The following is a 14,687-nucleotide window of genomic DNA, read 5'->3' as shown; positions in this document are numbered from 1 at the left end:
ACATTATGACAAGAATCACATTCCAGTATGGGATTTCAAAGCAGGAGAGATGGTTTTCTTATCAACTAAGAACTTGCCAATGCCTCAGCCATCCAAAAAGTTGGCCTACAAATTCCTGGGTCCGTTCAAAATAAAAAGAGTCATAAATAAAGTAACTGTGGAATTAGAATTACCAAAGATATTTAGTAAAGTTCACCCTGTCTTTCATTGCAGCCTGTTACGCCGGGATCCTGGAGATATGTCTTGGCACCCTCGACCACCAGCTCCACAACCTATCCAAGTTGGGAATCAGAGTCATCATGAAGTACAGGAAATTTTGGATGCAAAATTGAAAAGAAGGGTGCTATACTTTCTAATTAGATGGAAACACTTTCCACCTAGTCATGACGAGTGGGTGGAAGATTCAAATGTAAAAGCTGCCAAATTAATAAAGAAATTCTGCCAAGTGAATCCAAACAAACCCCGAAAAAGATCTTAATGGGGGCAGTATGTCAAGCATGCTATTTCTAGGCCTTATTGAATTATGATTTCTTCCTCTTTAGTCAGAGCACTGTCCTTTCTCATAGCTGCATATCAAAGCTAAATCCCCACTCTAATTTCTCACCTCCTTTCCCACCTTGGGTAGCAAATGTAGGAATGCTGTAACTTTGATGATAGAAAGAAAGGAAGCACCTCCCCCAAACAGTTCCCATTCATTGTTTATCAACTGTAGCAAGAATGCATGAGACTGAGGAAAGTTTCAACCGCAAGATAGTACTTTGCATAGTTGTAACAGTTCACACATGCTTGTTATGTCTTGAAGCTATCTTTCCTATACTCTTTGATGTAATCCTTAAAACACCATGCTATGAGCAACTCTGTATCACTTTCAAGGTGCTGCACCTTGAGCAACTATGGATTATCAATAAACTAAGACTTTGTATTCAACAATTGCTTGGATACTTGAAATACCTATGCTTGACAATAACGGCAGCAGGCCATAATATTAAAAATCAATATTTTTATATAACCGTAAAACTAATATGAACAGTTATTCTAAAAATGGTATCATCTAATTATGAATATTAAGGTTATAACAGCAAGAATAAGTCTTTATGTAGAAAACTATGATTTAAATCAAGTCTTACTTACTTACTGATTTAAATCAAATCCACCCTGATTTATACCCTGCCCTTCGCTTGGAGTCTTAGAGCAGTATACAATCTCCTTTCCCTTCCCTTCGCCACAATAGACACCCTGTGAGGTAGGTGGGGCTGAGAGAGCTTTTTGAGAACTGCTCTTGAGAGAACAGTTCTGAGAGAACTTGTGGCTGACCCAGGGTCCCACCAGCTAGCTGCATGTGGAGGATTGGGGAATCAAACCCGGTTCTTTCAGATTGGACTCCACCATTCTTAACTACTACACCAGGGAGTATGTGTGTGGTGCGGGAGTATATTGGTTTCTTTGGGTTCTTGATGTGATGTCAGCAAACAGTTAAACCCTTTAGTATAGTATAGTTAGTATATTATCAAGATCCTGGCCATTGTGCTGAAAGCGATACAAAATCCAGTTCATCTTTGTCTTCTTTGTCTTGTCATCGTCATCTTCTTCTTCATCGTTTTCATCTTCTCTTTCCCTCTCCCCCGGTGCCTGCTGTACTCCCTCGGGGGCACCTGGGCAAAACATTTCTTTTTACCCAGGCTCCCTTGTAATTGAAGGGTTGAGCTTTTGCTGTTGTTTGTACAGCCTACTCCTAGCTTGAGGATTGGGTTTATAAGACTAATTTCTGGCTGCTGATCATTTAATGCTGTTTTTATGCTCTGGTTTATAATAGTTTGTTGATCATAATTTTTTTGGGTGTTCTATTATGTTACCACATTTTAGTGAGAGCCAGTGTGATGTAGTGGTTAGTGTTGGACTAGAACCTCAGCAACACAGTTTTAAATCACCGCTCACCATGAAACTCCCTGGGTGACCAAAGACTGTTCGCTTTCGTACAGTCTTGCAGGGTTGTTGTGAGAGTAAGATGGAGGCACAGAGAACCACATATTGTCAGGCGGAGGTTCATTGAAGCTCACAAATAAGCAGGCTTATTTAAAACAAAGTTGCATTTATTGGATACTCCAGAGTTACTCCAGCTTGATAGACATCGGAACTGATGGAGAAAGTTCAAATCATTGGTATTTAACATTCTACATCAAAGCAATTGCCTCTAACCCCCAATTCCCAAAACAAAGGCTGCTTTTGCATGTGAGAGTTTTCACAACGTTCCCTCCTTATCTTTTCAGTTGGTGGTTACATTTTCCCGGCGGCAATGTCTTTGCCGCCTCTAGGGAGGAGGTGAGAACCTGGCACATACTTCCTACTTCAAAGAGGACTTGGCAGCCTTTGATATTCCTGGGAAGCTACTCTCTACTTTCCCCCCTCCCTCTTTACTATTCCACTCCCCTGTGTTAGTGAGCATATCTAGGCACTAATCAATATAATTAGTAATCAGCATTTGGCAATAATATTAATGAACAGAGCCTGACATACTGCCCCCCCTAAGCTCTTGCTCGGGGTTTGGGTGCAGTGGGTAAAATTGCTTAAGCAGTTGCGGAGCGTTTAGATCAGAGGCTTTAACCCATTCATCGCAGCTGGGCGGGAAGTAGCGCCAGTGCACCAAATAGTAAAGCACCCCCCTTTGGATTTTAGAGTCCAGGATTTCCTTGACTCCGTGGTGCTTTTGCCCCTTCACCAAGATGGGCTTGGGCTCCGGACCACGAGGGTGCCACCTCGAGCCACCTGGATCTCGACGCAAAAGGCTGCAATGGAAAACAGGGTGCACTTTACTAAACAGTTTGGGCAAGTCAAGTTCTACAGTCACTTGGTTGATCACCCTCTTTATTTTAAAAGGTCCCAGGAACTTGTATGCTAGCTTCTTGGAGGTCTGTGGCAACGGCAAGTTCTTGGTCGAAAGGAACACCGTCTCCCCCACTTTGAAGTCCCAACTTGGACTATGCTTTTTATCAAATTGTGTTTTGTAATCCCTCCAGTTTGGTGTAGTGGTTAAGTGAGTGGACTCTTATCTGAGAGAACTGGGTTTGATTCCCCACTCCTCCACTTGCACCTGCTGGAATGGCCTTGGGTCAGCCATAGCTCTGGCAGAGGTTGTCCTTGAAAGGGCAACTGCTGTGAAAGCCCCCTCAGCCCCACCCACCTCACAGGGTGTCTGTTGTGGGGGGAGAAGATATAGGAGATTGTAAGCCGCTCTGAGTCTCTGATTCAGAGAGAAGGGCGGGGTATAAATCTGCAATTCTTCTTCTTCTTCTTCTTCTTCTTCTTCTTCTTCTTCTTCTTCCTCTTTGCCACTTCTAGATTCTCTTGTATCACTTTCCAAGTTTTTTCCAGGCGGCCCCACCATTGCTGACAGTCTGTGGGCTTGGAGTCGCCTGCCCCCCCTGGCAGCGAAGGGAACGGCTTTCCCTCGTAACCATTTACCGCCTGAAATGGAGTCATTTTGGTGGAGCTGTGAAGGCTGTTGTTATACCCGTACTCTGCAAACAGCAGCAGCTCCACCCAGTTATACTGCTGGAAATTTATATAGCATCTTAGATATTGTTCTAGAAGCCCATTCACCCGTTTGCTTTGTCCGTCGGTTTGCAGGTGGTAGGCCGAACTCAATCCCTGTTCCATCCCTGCCAATTTGCAAAACTCCCGCCAGAAGTTGGCAAAGAACTGCTGCCCGCGGTCGCTAATGACCTTATCGGGGAATGAGTGGACCCGGACCACATGCAGGAAGAATAAATATGCCAACTCCTTGGCCGTGGGCAGTTTTCGACACGGGACAAAGTGGGCTTGCTTAGAAAAAGTGTCCACCAGGACGAGAATCACTGTTCGCCCCTGCGAGGGGGGCAGTTCTACAATAAAGTCTATTGACACCACCGACCAGGGCCTCTTGGCCGTGGGGAGGAGCTACAGCTGACCCGGCACTTTACCCCCCTTCTCTTGGCCATGAGGCACATTGGGCAGGTTTGCACAAAGTCGAAAATGTCCTTTTTCATCTGGGGCCACCAAAACTGCTGGTTCACTAGGTGGAGGGTTTTTACATAACCGAAGTGACTGGAGAGTGTACTGGTGTGGCAGTGCTGTAAAACCTCTAGCCGCAGGTTCTTTGGGACATACAATCTCCCTTCATAGTACCAAAACCTTCCCTCTCCTTTTAGCAATCCATCTGGTCGGTCCTCTCCCTCCTTGCTTTCAACTATCAGTCTATTCCCCCCCCCCATAGGTTTGGCCCTTTGGGGGGTCGCTTTTGATCGGGTTTGCACCACTCCTGCCACTGCTTCGGGGGGTATCAGGGAGTCTATCACTTCCTCCCACTGGCTCTCATGCTGTGGAAGTCTCGAGAGGGCGTCAGCTAAAAAGTTTTTTGCGCCAGGGATGTGCCGCAGGGTGAAGTCGAATTTGGCAAAGAAGCCCGCCCATCGGATTTGCTTCCCCATTAGCTTACGGTGCCCTGTGAGCGCTTCCAAGTTTTTATGGTCCGTCCAGATCTCAAATGGCACCCGCGCTCCCTCCAGCCAAGACCGCCAGGTTTTTAAGGCGAACGTCACAGCGAATGCCTCCTTGTCCCACACCGACCAATTGCGTTGCTCGTGGGAAAATTTTTTAAAGATGTAGGCGCATGGTCGTAGTTGGCCCCCCTCGTCTTTCTGCATTAATATGGCTCCTACGGCCACGTCGGAAGCGTTGCATTGAACCACAAAGGGTTTAAGCTCGTCAGGGTGCACTAGCACCGGTTCGCTTGTGAACAGTCTCTTAAGAGTGTCGAATGCCTTCTGGCCCTCCCGGGTCCATATTAGTTTGGCGCCCGGTCTCTTAGCGTCTGGCCCCCTCCCCTTTGTCTTTAAGAGGTCCGTGAGGGGTAGGGCCACTTTGGTGAACCCCTGAATGAATGACCTATAGAAATTTGCGAACCTGCAAAATGATTGTAGCTGTCTACGTGTCCTCGGGGGTTCCCAGTCTAGCACTGCTTGTATTTTCGCCGGGTCCATGGCTAAGCCTTTCCCGGACACTCTAAACCCCAGGCAGTCCAGTTCCTCCTTGTGGAACTCGCATTTAGACAGCTTAGCATACAGCTTGTTCTGCTACAGGGTGGTTAGGACCTTCCGCACGAGCTTCACATGTGAGGGGAGGTCCTTGGAATAAATAATGATGTCATCCAGGTACACCACCACCTCCTTGTACAGGTACTCTCTCAGCACTTCGTTGATAAAGTTCATGAACACCCCAGGGGCCCCTTGTAGTCCGAAAGGCATCACTAGGTACTCAAACTGGCCCGTGGGGGTATTGAATGCTGTTTTCCACTCGTCCCCTTCCTTAATTCTTACTTGGAAGTAAGCGTCTCGCAGGTCAAGTTTGGTAAAGATGGACCCCTCTGAGACGGTGCTTAGTAAGTCTTTAATTAGGGGGATCGGGTATGTGTTGGACATAGGGATCCCGTTTATCCCGCGAAAGTCAGTACAAAGTCTAAGGCTCCTGTCCTTCTTCTTCCAGAAGAGGACCGGGGCGGCGTGAGGCGCCGGGGTGGGGTGGATGAAACCCCGCTTGAGATTTTTATCCAGGAACTTCCTTAGTTCCGCTTTCTCCGCCCACCCCATGGAGTATAGCTTCGCCTTGGGGAGAGACTGGCCGGGAATTTGTTCGATGGCGTAGTCCGTGTCCCGGTGGGGGGGCAGTTCATTGGCCTCAACCTTGCTAAATGCCCCCCGTAGGTCCCGGTACTCACGAGGGATGGTGTGGACCTCTTTGACTGACATACACAGCCTCTCGTTCTTCGGCGGGGCTTTGGGGCCCCACTGCTCTCGCCAGAGGTTGGAGGTGCAGCGTCTGCCGGTGAAGTCTATGGTTTGCTCCCCCCACTGAATATCCGGTTGGTGTCTGTCCAGCCACCCTACCCTGAGCACCAGGTCGAAGGAGGAGGAGGGGCGATCACAAAGATTTCCAAGTCCCAGTGATCGTCGCTCCCCACAGGGATCCTTTGGGTCTCTTCCACACAGGGCTCACCCTTCATTACTGTCCCGTCCATTTGCTTTGAACTGGATCGGGTGTGGGAGGGGTGCTCAGGGCAGCTCTAACATCTCTACCAGTCTGGGGGTGATGATTTCCCTCGTACATCCCGAATCTATAAGGGCTCTGGCATGCACGAACCTCTTCAGTTTCACATTCAATAAAGTCAGTGGAACAAACAAAAGGGAGCCAGATATGCTCACCCTCAATGGTGCCGATATTTCAACGACCTGCCGTCCAACACCCAACAGTGCAGGTCGTTCCCGTTTCCTGCCGGCTCGGTTTCCCAGGGGTCCTCCCCCAGATCTTCCAGCATTATAGAATCCTTGTCTAGCACCATCGATAGGGCGGTTATGCTCCAACTCAGCTCTTTGGGCCTGGTTGGTTTCTTGGCCCCCACCGGTCCCGGCTTGGGGGTTAAGGGGGGCCCGCGGGGAGGGGGCTCTGGGTAGTTGGTGGCCAGATGATTCGGGTCTCCACACCGGTAGCATTTGCGGGTCGAGGGAGGGGGTTTTGCTGCTCCCCCTCCCCCTTGGGTCTTTTTGGCTTCCGGCTTCGAGCTCGGCTTGGGCTTCCACCCGGCTCTGCTCTCTTGTTGCTGCTGGCGTTGGAGGGCCACTGTCTTCATGTTGGTTTCGACCTCGCTCGCTAGCTGTATCCACCCGACCAATGTGGTGGGTCTCACTTGCCCCAGGGCCCGGTCCAGTAGGCTGGCGTTCAGGCCCTGTCGGTACGCCGTTATTTTCATCATTTCATTCCAGCCCCAGATCTTGTCGCAATGGGTCCGGAACTCAGCGGTGTATTCCCGGATGGTCATCGTCCCCTGCTGCAGGTTCTGGAGCGTAGCGATGGCCCTCGTCTCTTGTAGAGGGTCCTCGTACTGGGATAGCAGGGCTTGGAGGAAGCCCCCCACTCTGTCTAGTTCGGGCTCCCTGGTCTCGTACATGCTCACGTACCACCTTTGGGCAGCTCCCTTCATTTTCGACCCCAAGTAGTCAACACAGCTGAATTCGTCTGGGAAGGTGTTCCCCCAGTAGTGCATGTAGCTGTTAGCTTGAATTATAAAGCACTCCACTCCTTTGGGGTTCCCGTCGAATGTGGCGTCTAGCTCTCGGGACTTCGCTCGCCTCCCTGGCCCGGCTGGGGCCGCCGGCACGCCCGGGGCCGCCGGCACGCCCGGGGTGGCCGGTGCTGCCGGGGCGGCTGGAGCTGCGGGGGCGGCTGGTGCCGCCGGAGCAGCTGGGGGTGCGGCGGGCGGTAGCCGAGCCAGTCTCCCGACTCCCCCCTGTCAGGGCCCGGTCAATCTGCTTCTGGACTTCTTGCAGCATCAGGGCCATGTTCTCCTTCATCTCACGCCTCAGGTCTCGGGCTAGGGTGGACATCTCTCCCCGTAGCGCCTCAACGGGTTCCGGGTCCTTTGGGGAGGGCCCGTCGTCCTCATCCTCCAACCCGTGCTGCCGGTCGTCGGGGTTGGGGGATCGCTCCCCTTTTACGTGCCCGGTGGCGAATCGCTGCTGCCCCCCGGGTTCCCCCTCTGGCCCGATCTGTTGAGGATGGCCTCGTGTCGGATCGCGGCTTCGTCCATTAGGGTGGTCAAGGTGCGGGGGTACCACGCTCTCAGGGTGATAAAGAGTTCCTGTATATGCTTCGTCCCCCCTAGCTTGGCTGGTCTCCTCTCGGTAACGTGCCGCACCGGAGATGCCAGGATGTCGATCGGTTCTGAAGTCTCTTGGTCTCCGGGTGCCTTTTTAGCCATCCTCTACAAAGTTACCCGCGCCGATAAACCTTCGTAGGGATCAGTTCCAAAATGTCAGGCAGAGGTTCATTGAAGCTCACAAATAAACAGGCTTGTTATTTGAAACAAAGTTGCATTTATTGGATACTCCAGAGTTACTCCAGCTTGATAAGCATTGGAACTGATGGAGAACAGTTCAAATCATTGGTATTTAACATTCTACATCAAAGCAATTGCCTCTAACCCCCAATTCCCAAAACAAAGGCTGCTTTTGCATGTGAATGTTTTCACAACGTTCCCCCCTTATCTTTTCAGTTGGTGGTTACATTTTTCCGGCGGCAATGTCCTTGCCGCCTCTAGGGAGGAGGTGAGAACCTGGCACATACTTCCTACTTCAAAGAGGACTTGGCAGCCTTTGATATTCCTGGGAAGCTACTTTCTACTTTCCCCCCTCCCTCTTTACTATTCCACTCCCCTGTGTTAGTGAGCATATCTAGGCACTAATCAATATAGTTAGTAATCAGCATTTGGCAATAGTATTAATGACACATATGTCACCCTGAATCTTGGTGGAAGGAAGGAAGGAAGGAAGGAAGGAAGGAAGGAAGGAAGGAAGGAAGGAAGGAAGGAAGGAAGGAAGGATAAATATGTATTAAGTAAAGTAATGTTTTTACTTGTGAACTCCCTGAGCAGGTTCTTCGGCAAGGTGGCCTGTATGTCAAATGCTGGTTGCAACAAAACATCAATGTTATCCTCTCAGGTGTAAGCATAATGTCCTATGCTTTGCTATTTAATCTCATCAGATCATTCATATTGAGTTGCTGCATGCCTTTTCTGACACCAGATGACTCATTCGTGCATCTAAGCTGCTGTTTGCTCAGCTTAAAATAGATCTTGTGGGTTAAAATTCTGGTGTGATTGTAGAAGGATGAATGTAAATCAGGAAATCTGGATACTGTTTGGCACCTTTTTATTGATTGTAAGAAGCACGACTCGCTGCCGGCGTCCCGGCTTACTGGGCCATGGCAGATGACCCCAAGGTGAAAGGGTGGAGCCAGTACTGCGCACACTGTGCCTCACCTAAAAATTCCTCTGCGCAGGCCTGAAGGGCATATCCACATCCACAACCCACAACACACCAAGTCCTGCAGCGATGGGCAAGGGGCGAAACGGCAGGTGGAAGATGCCACTGGAAGAATCGCACTGCTACAACACCAACCCCAAATCAGACTTTTCCCTGCAGCCACTGTGGCCGGATCTGCCTGTCCCGCATTGGTCTTGTCAGCCACCAGCGAGCCTGCAGCAGACGTGGACTACTGCACCCTTCTTAAATCTTCGTTCGCGAAGTCAAGCCGAGAGAGAGAAGAAGCACGAACTGGCTAGAGACAAATGATGACAGTATCATTCAGAAGTGGGGACACTTCTCAAAACAAGTACTAGTTACAAAGCTTTTGGTTGGTACTGACCCAAGTGTAAGTCTTGCTGTGGCAAAACTTTTATCTATGGTTTTTAATGATTCCTTTTCTTAATGAATATTTGATACCTTGTACTCAGTATTCCTGGCTGTTTGGTTATTTTCTGTATTATTGGACTATATTATTCTGTACCATTAGATTGTATTATTGTATTATTCTGTATCATAACACATAACACATTTATGATGCATTGGTCTGTGACCTGTCAGCGGAGGCCCAGGTCACAAATGTAGCTAAGCTGCCATTCTCCCATCTGTGCCAGGTTAATCAACTGGCTGCCTCCCTGTTTCCCCCTGACTTAGCTGCATCCACGTTGCGGTCTCCTCCATGTAGACCTTGGCAACTCCATGCAGGGCTACCCTTGAGACTTATCTGGAAATTACAGCTGGTTCCTTTGAGAACGCACGCATAGCTGGTCTTGAGGACAAAAGGAGATTGAGGAAGAATCGCACTGCTACAGCACCAGCCCCAAATCAGACTTTTCCCTGCAGCCACTGTGGCCGGATCTGCCTGTCCCGCATTGGTCTTGTCAGCCACCAGCGAGCCTGCAGCAGACGTGGACTACTGTTCCCTTCTTAAATCTTCGTTCGCGAAGTCAAGCCAAGAGAGACAGCTGGTCCAGAATGCAGCTGGACATGTTCTCACTGGAATGCATTTCAGAGCCCATATCCAACCGGTGCTGTGCCAGCTGCATTGTCTCCAGATTTAATACCGGTGTTAATCTTCAAAGCCCTAAACAGTCTGGGACCAGCATGTCTTCAACACCACTTTTTCTGGTATGTGCCCCAGAGAGTGCTACACTCCAGTCTTCTGGTGGTTCCTGGCCCAAAGAATGTCTGGCTGTTCTCAACCAGAACCATGGCTGTTTTGGGCCTGGTCTGCTGGGTGAGATCTGAGCCCTGTGAGATCTAATGCAGTTCCACGGGGCCTGTAAGATGGAGTTGTTCTGCCAAGCCTATGTTTAAGGACAGAGGCCTTTTGTCCATTTTAGATTGGTCTCCCTTCCTCCCCCACCCCTTTCCTCTCCCTCTTCTTGCACATTAAGCGAATCTAAGGTATTTTCCTCTCCCAGGATTTTCATGCCATCTATTAGCTGTGTTGGATTTTCTGTTTTATTGAATTTATAGTGTTATAGAATTCTTTAACATTTTAATGGTTTGAATGTTTTTAAGAATGATGTAATCTGCTCGGACTCCTGTTGTACAGGAAGGACAGGTTATAAGTAAAATACAATAAAATAAAGTAAGGTGCTTGTCAAAAGTTGTAACTGCTTCCCTGTTTTGTCCCTATAAATGTCTCCTCTCTGGTCTGAGCTTGCATATGAAAGCCTTTATCAGTAGGTCTTGCTACTGGTTGGGTTCCTTTTCGTTTTTAGATGGATCACTGTATTTTCTTCCACCCCATATACTGCATTCATTTTTCCTGTGTGATGCTGCCTTAACAGTACAGCTCTTCCCAGTCAGAAGCATATTTTTGGCCAAGCACAGGAGAAAGTAGTTTTGGCAGCATTGGTCAAAGAAACCATGAGCTCAGAATCTTGAAATGCAATTGCAGAATGCTGCCACTTTCTCTTATAATGCAGTCTAAAGAATAAATGCACTGTCTGTTCATTAACAATTTTCTTTTTTGTAGTACTAGTTAAATGAGATCTTTTCTAAGCTTGGAACCAGGGAAATGTGGGTTCAGATCTTCAGCCAGGTGTCAGACGATGGGATCTCAAATTGACCAGACCTTGAATTGTTGCAAAGTTAGGCTTTATTTGATAATCCATAAGCATCGGAAGGAAGGAAAATTGAGACTGATACATTGTAGCATTAGGTGGCAGGCTATATTGGGGTACATCAAAGGGAACTACAAGACACAATTCTAAACATTGCTGAGATGAGGTGCAAAGATTCACACGGTCTCTCCCTCTTATCTTATTGTTACTGTTAGTCTTCCGGGGATGGCCAAGCGGCTGCCCCTGGAGGCGCTTTAGCTTCAAAGGGGGGAATTTCTGCCTTTGTTAGTATCAAGGGAAAGAAATGTTCACACCAAGCATTGGCAACATCTGCATTTTCTACTTTGATATGCAAGGTTCTTTCTCATGGTTAGTAAGTGTTTAAAGATGGCGACAGTTCAGCTAAGCATTTTATTCAGTAAAGTTACATCGGCTGACACCAGGAAGCTCAGTGGATGACATTGGATCGCTTGCTCTCAGCAACCACTTGGGGCTGTTGAGATATTGGTGTGTGTGTGTGTGCAAAATGAAAGGAGAATCATGTCTGCTACTTGGAGAAAAGGCTGAATAAAAATGCAGTGGAATGTAGCAAGAGAGAAAGCTGATTTTGATCTTGCTTGCCTTTTCCTTCTACTGTATATTACAAAACTTGATACTCCAGGAAGTTTCAACAAGTATCTTGGAATTAAAAATCTTCATATTGTAGTTTGATTATGTGTTGCTGATACTGGTCTTGTTTTGTATTCAACAGATATATGCCGGGTATGTCGATCTGAAGGAACTCCTGAGAAGCCCCTTTATCATCCATGTGTGTGCACTGGCAGTATTAAATTCATTCATCAAGAATGGTAAGCTTTCTTTCCTTGTGATGTATGTCCACACCGGTGTGTGTGACTGCATGATTATAAACATTAGAGCAGTTGAGTGGAGAAAAAAAAAACATTTTGTTCTTGCTGAATTGCACATTAACAGCTTATATTAAGCTTCACACTAGATTTGACAAGATAAAAAAACCTGCAATTAAGGGTTTGTTTAACTTAATCTTTCACACCAGCATGGGCTTTAAATATCAAGGAAGCAGCGAGATGTCAAGGTTAAGTAGAGGTGCTTATATTAGTCTCATCCCCAGATAGTCAGTGGAGTGATTGGAAAGGTTTCAGTGAAGATCTGGCTGGGTGCCTTGGATGGGTCCCTCCAACACGTGATAATGACCACCGATTTGTTGGAGCCAAGGAGCACATTCCTCAAGGATCTCGGAAAGAAAATATTCAGAATTTCCTCAGTAGTAAAGACCGAGAAGTAGTGGATGAACTACTTCATGAACTCAATGCTGCATGTAAACAAAAATGGACTGAAGCAACTGTGAGTTTGGATCTCAGACATTCCAATAAGAAAGCCCAGAGCCTGCTGAAAAAACTAAAAAAAAAAACCCTCAAAAAAAGCAAGCCCACCTATGCTCCGAGGAAATCTGGAGGTAACATCAAACCAATTAGCTATCTGGCTGGTTTCCCTATCCAGAACTCCAAAGGATCAAGATTTTACAATCAAGACAAAAAAAGAACTCCAGATTTTGAAATGCACCTGCCCTGAAGACTGCAAACTGCCAGGGGATTATAGTGCTGATGAGATTTCAGAGGCACTCAAGGACATCAAGAACAGAAAGGTACCAGACTTCATCCATAATGATTTCCTGATTTACAGCGGCAGATTCACTAAGAAGTGGCTCGCAGAGTTTCTCACTGTCATCATGAGTACAGGAAGGCTTCCTCAGGAATTCAAGAAAGCAAAAATAGTTGCTATTCTGAAATCTGGGAAACAAAAACCTCTGGTGAAAAGTTACAGACTTATTTCCCTTCTGAGCTCCTGTTATAAACTTTTTGAGAGGCCAAACCTGAACATAATCAGTGACAGAATTAACAAACATGTCCCTGCAGAGCAAGCAGGATTTAACCCCCGTTGTAGTTGGAAAGACCAGGTTCTTAGCTTATCAGCTTTCATTGAGGCAAGGTGTCAGAAGTGTCATCAGCAGTTTTTGTTGATCTGACTTTTGCTTATGATAGTTTGGAGGGATGGTCTGCTGTACAAGTTTTTTCAATGTTTTCCCTGCAGAACATTATTTCGACTCCTCAGTAACATGCTGAGTGGTAGAACTTTCCAAATATTTATGGATCAGTCAACAAGTGAGTGGAAGAAATTGAATAACGGTCTAACCCAGGGCTTAGTCCTTGCTCCAGTTCTTTTCAGTCTATACATCTCTGATTTTCCAGAGATGATACCAGGAAGTTTGCTTATGCCAATGACATGGCAATTGCAGTAAGGCACAAATCAATTGAAAGGGCTGAGAAAATACAGACTGGGGACTTCAGAATTTTGGCTGACTACTACCATAAATGGTGGCTTATCCCAAGTCAAGGAAAAATAGAATACTCCTGTTTCCATCTCAATAACAATCTTGCCAACTGTGAACTTAGTGTTTAATTGCACTGGATGCACACACAGACACACAACAATTCACCTAAGTACCTTGGCATTACCCTGGACAGGACCTTGAGCTATAAACACCATCTTACCAATGTAGCAGCTCATGAAACAACATTATCCAAAAATTATGTGGTACAACTTGAGGTGCATCTGCTACAACACTTAGATGCTCAGCTTTGGGGTTGGTGTATAGGACTGTGGAATATGGTGCTTCACTATGGCTCAACAGTCCCCATGTCTACAAACTTAATGTCCAACTCAATACAACACTGAGTGGTTGTTCAGTCGCACAGTTGAGTCCGACTCTTTGTGACTCCATGGACCAAGTCACGCCATGCCCTCCTGTCCTCCACCATCCTCTGAAGCCCACTCAAATTTGTGTTTCTTACATCAGTAGCGCTGTCCAGCCATCTCATCTTTTGCTGTCCCCTTGTTCTTTTGCCTTCTGGCTTTCCCAGCATCAGGGTCTTCTCCACGGAGTGCTCCCTTCTCATTTGGTGGCCAAAGTATTTGAGCTTCAGCTTCAGTATCTGACCTTCCAGGGAACAGTCAGGGTTGATTTCCCTTAGGACTGACTGATTTGATCTTCTTGCAGTCCAAGGGACTCCCAAGATTCTTCTCCGGCACCACAACTCAAAAGCATCTATTCTTCTGTGCTCAGCCTTCCTTATGGTCCATCTCTCACAGCCACACATTACTACTGGGAATACCATCGCTTTGACTATACAGACTTTTGTTGGCAGGGTGATGTCTCTATTTTTTATTATACTGCCCAGGTTCGCCATAGCTGTCCTCCCAAGAAGCAAACCATCAGCAAATGTATGGATAAAACCTCCTCCATCCTATTGGCTACTCATGTTGTACCATATGCCTTCCCTGCACCTGTGAAGACAAGATGCTGTTCTTTGTGAACATAGAAAGGAGAGAGTTCATGGCTGATGCAGGCCTATCCAGACTAGGATCCCAACACCCAGTAATAAGATCTGCACAGATCCTGCAATCACAAGGTTTTGATCTAAGTAATGAGTGTTCTCCATGGTCCTAGGGTGGGTCAGTCTTGACCTGTGGGATGAGCTCTGGACTGGCAGGATCACTAAAGCCTTTGTGCGATTCCTCTGAGGGGGCTGGGGGGGGGGACTTCTCTCTTATGGCACCAGATATTTGGCCCTGCTTTCAAGGCAATAGGACGCCATCACCAGCAAGTGTGTGAATCCTTTGTTTCCTTTTTTAAAAAAGAAACTCCCCC

General features: G+C 47.3%; 2 protein-coding genes across 3 annotated transcripts in view; both read left to right on the top strand.

The window, feature by feature from the left end:
* Positions 1–14,687, top strand: part of NFX1 (nuclear transcription factor, X-box binding 1) — a 441,461-nt gene that overhangs the window by 298,002 nt on the left and 128,772 nt on the right. The window lies entirely within an intron of this gene.
* Positions 1–14,687, top strand: part of MARCHF6 (membrane associated ring-CH-type finger 6) — a 158,088-nt gene that overhangs the window by 20,486 nt on the left and 122,915 nt on the right. For both annotated transcript variants that reach the window (XM_060254056.1, XM_060254055.1), the window contains exon 2: positions 11,712–11,808. In XM_060254056.1, the coding sequence (XP_060110039.1) occupies positions 11,712–11,808 (97 nt within the window). The remainder of the gene's footprint in view (positions 1–11,711; positions 11,809–14,687) is intronic.

Source organism: Heteronotia binoei, chromosome 14, assembly GCF_032191835.1.
Source record: "Heteronotia binoei isolate CCM8104 ecotype False Entrance Well chromosome 14, APGP_CSIRO_Hbin_v1, whole genome shotgun sequence".
In the NCBI taxonomy this organism is placed as follows: Eukaryota; Metazoa; Chordata; class Lepidosauria; order Squamata; family Gekkonidae; genus Heteronotia; species Heteronotia binoei.
This window is presented reverse-complemented; position numbering and strand designations above follow the sequence as displayed.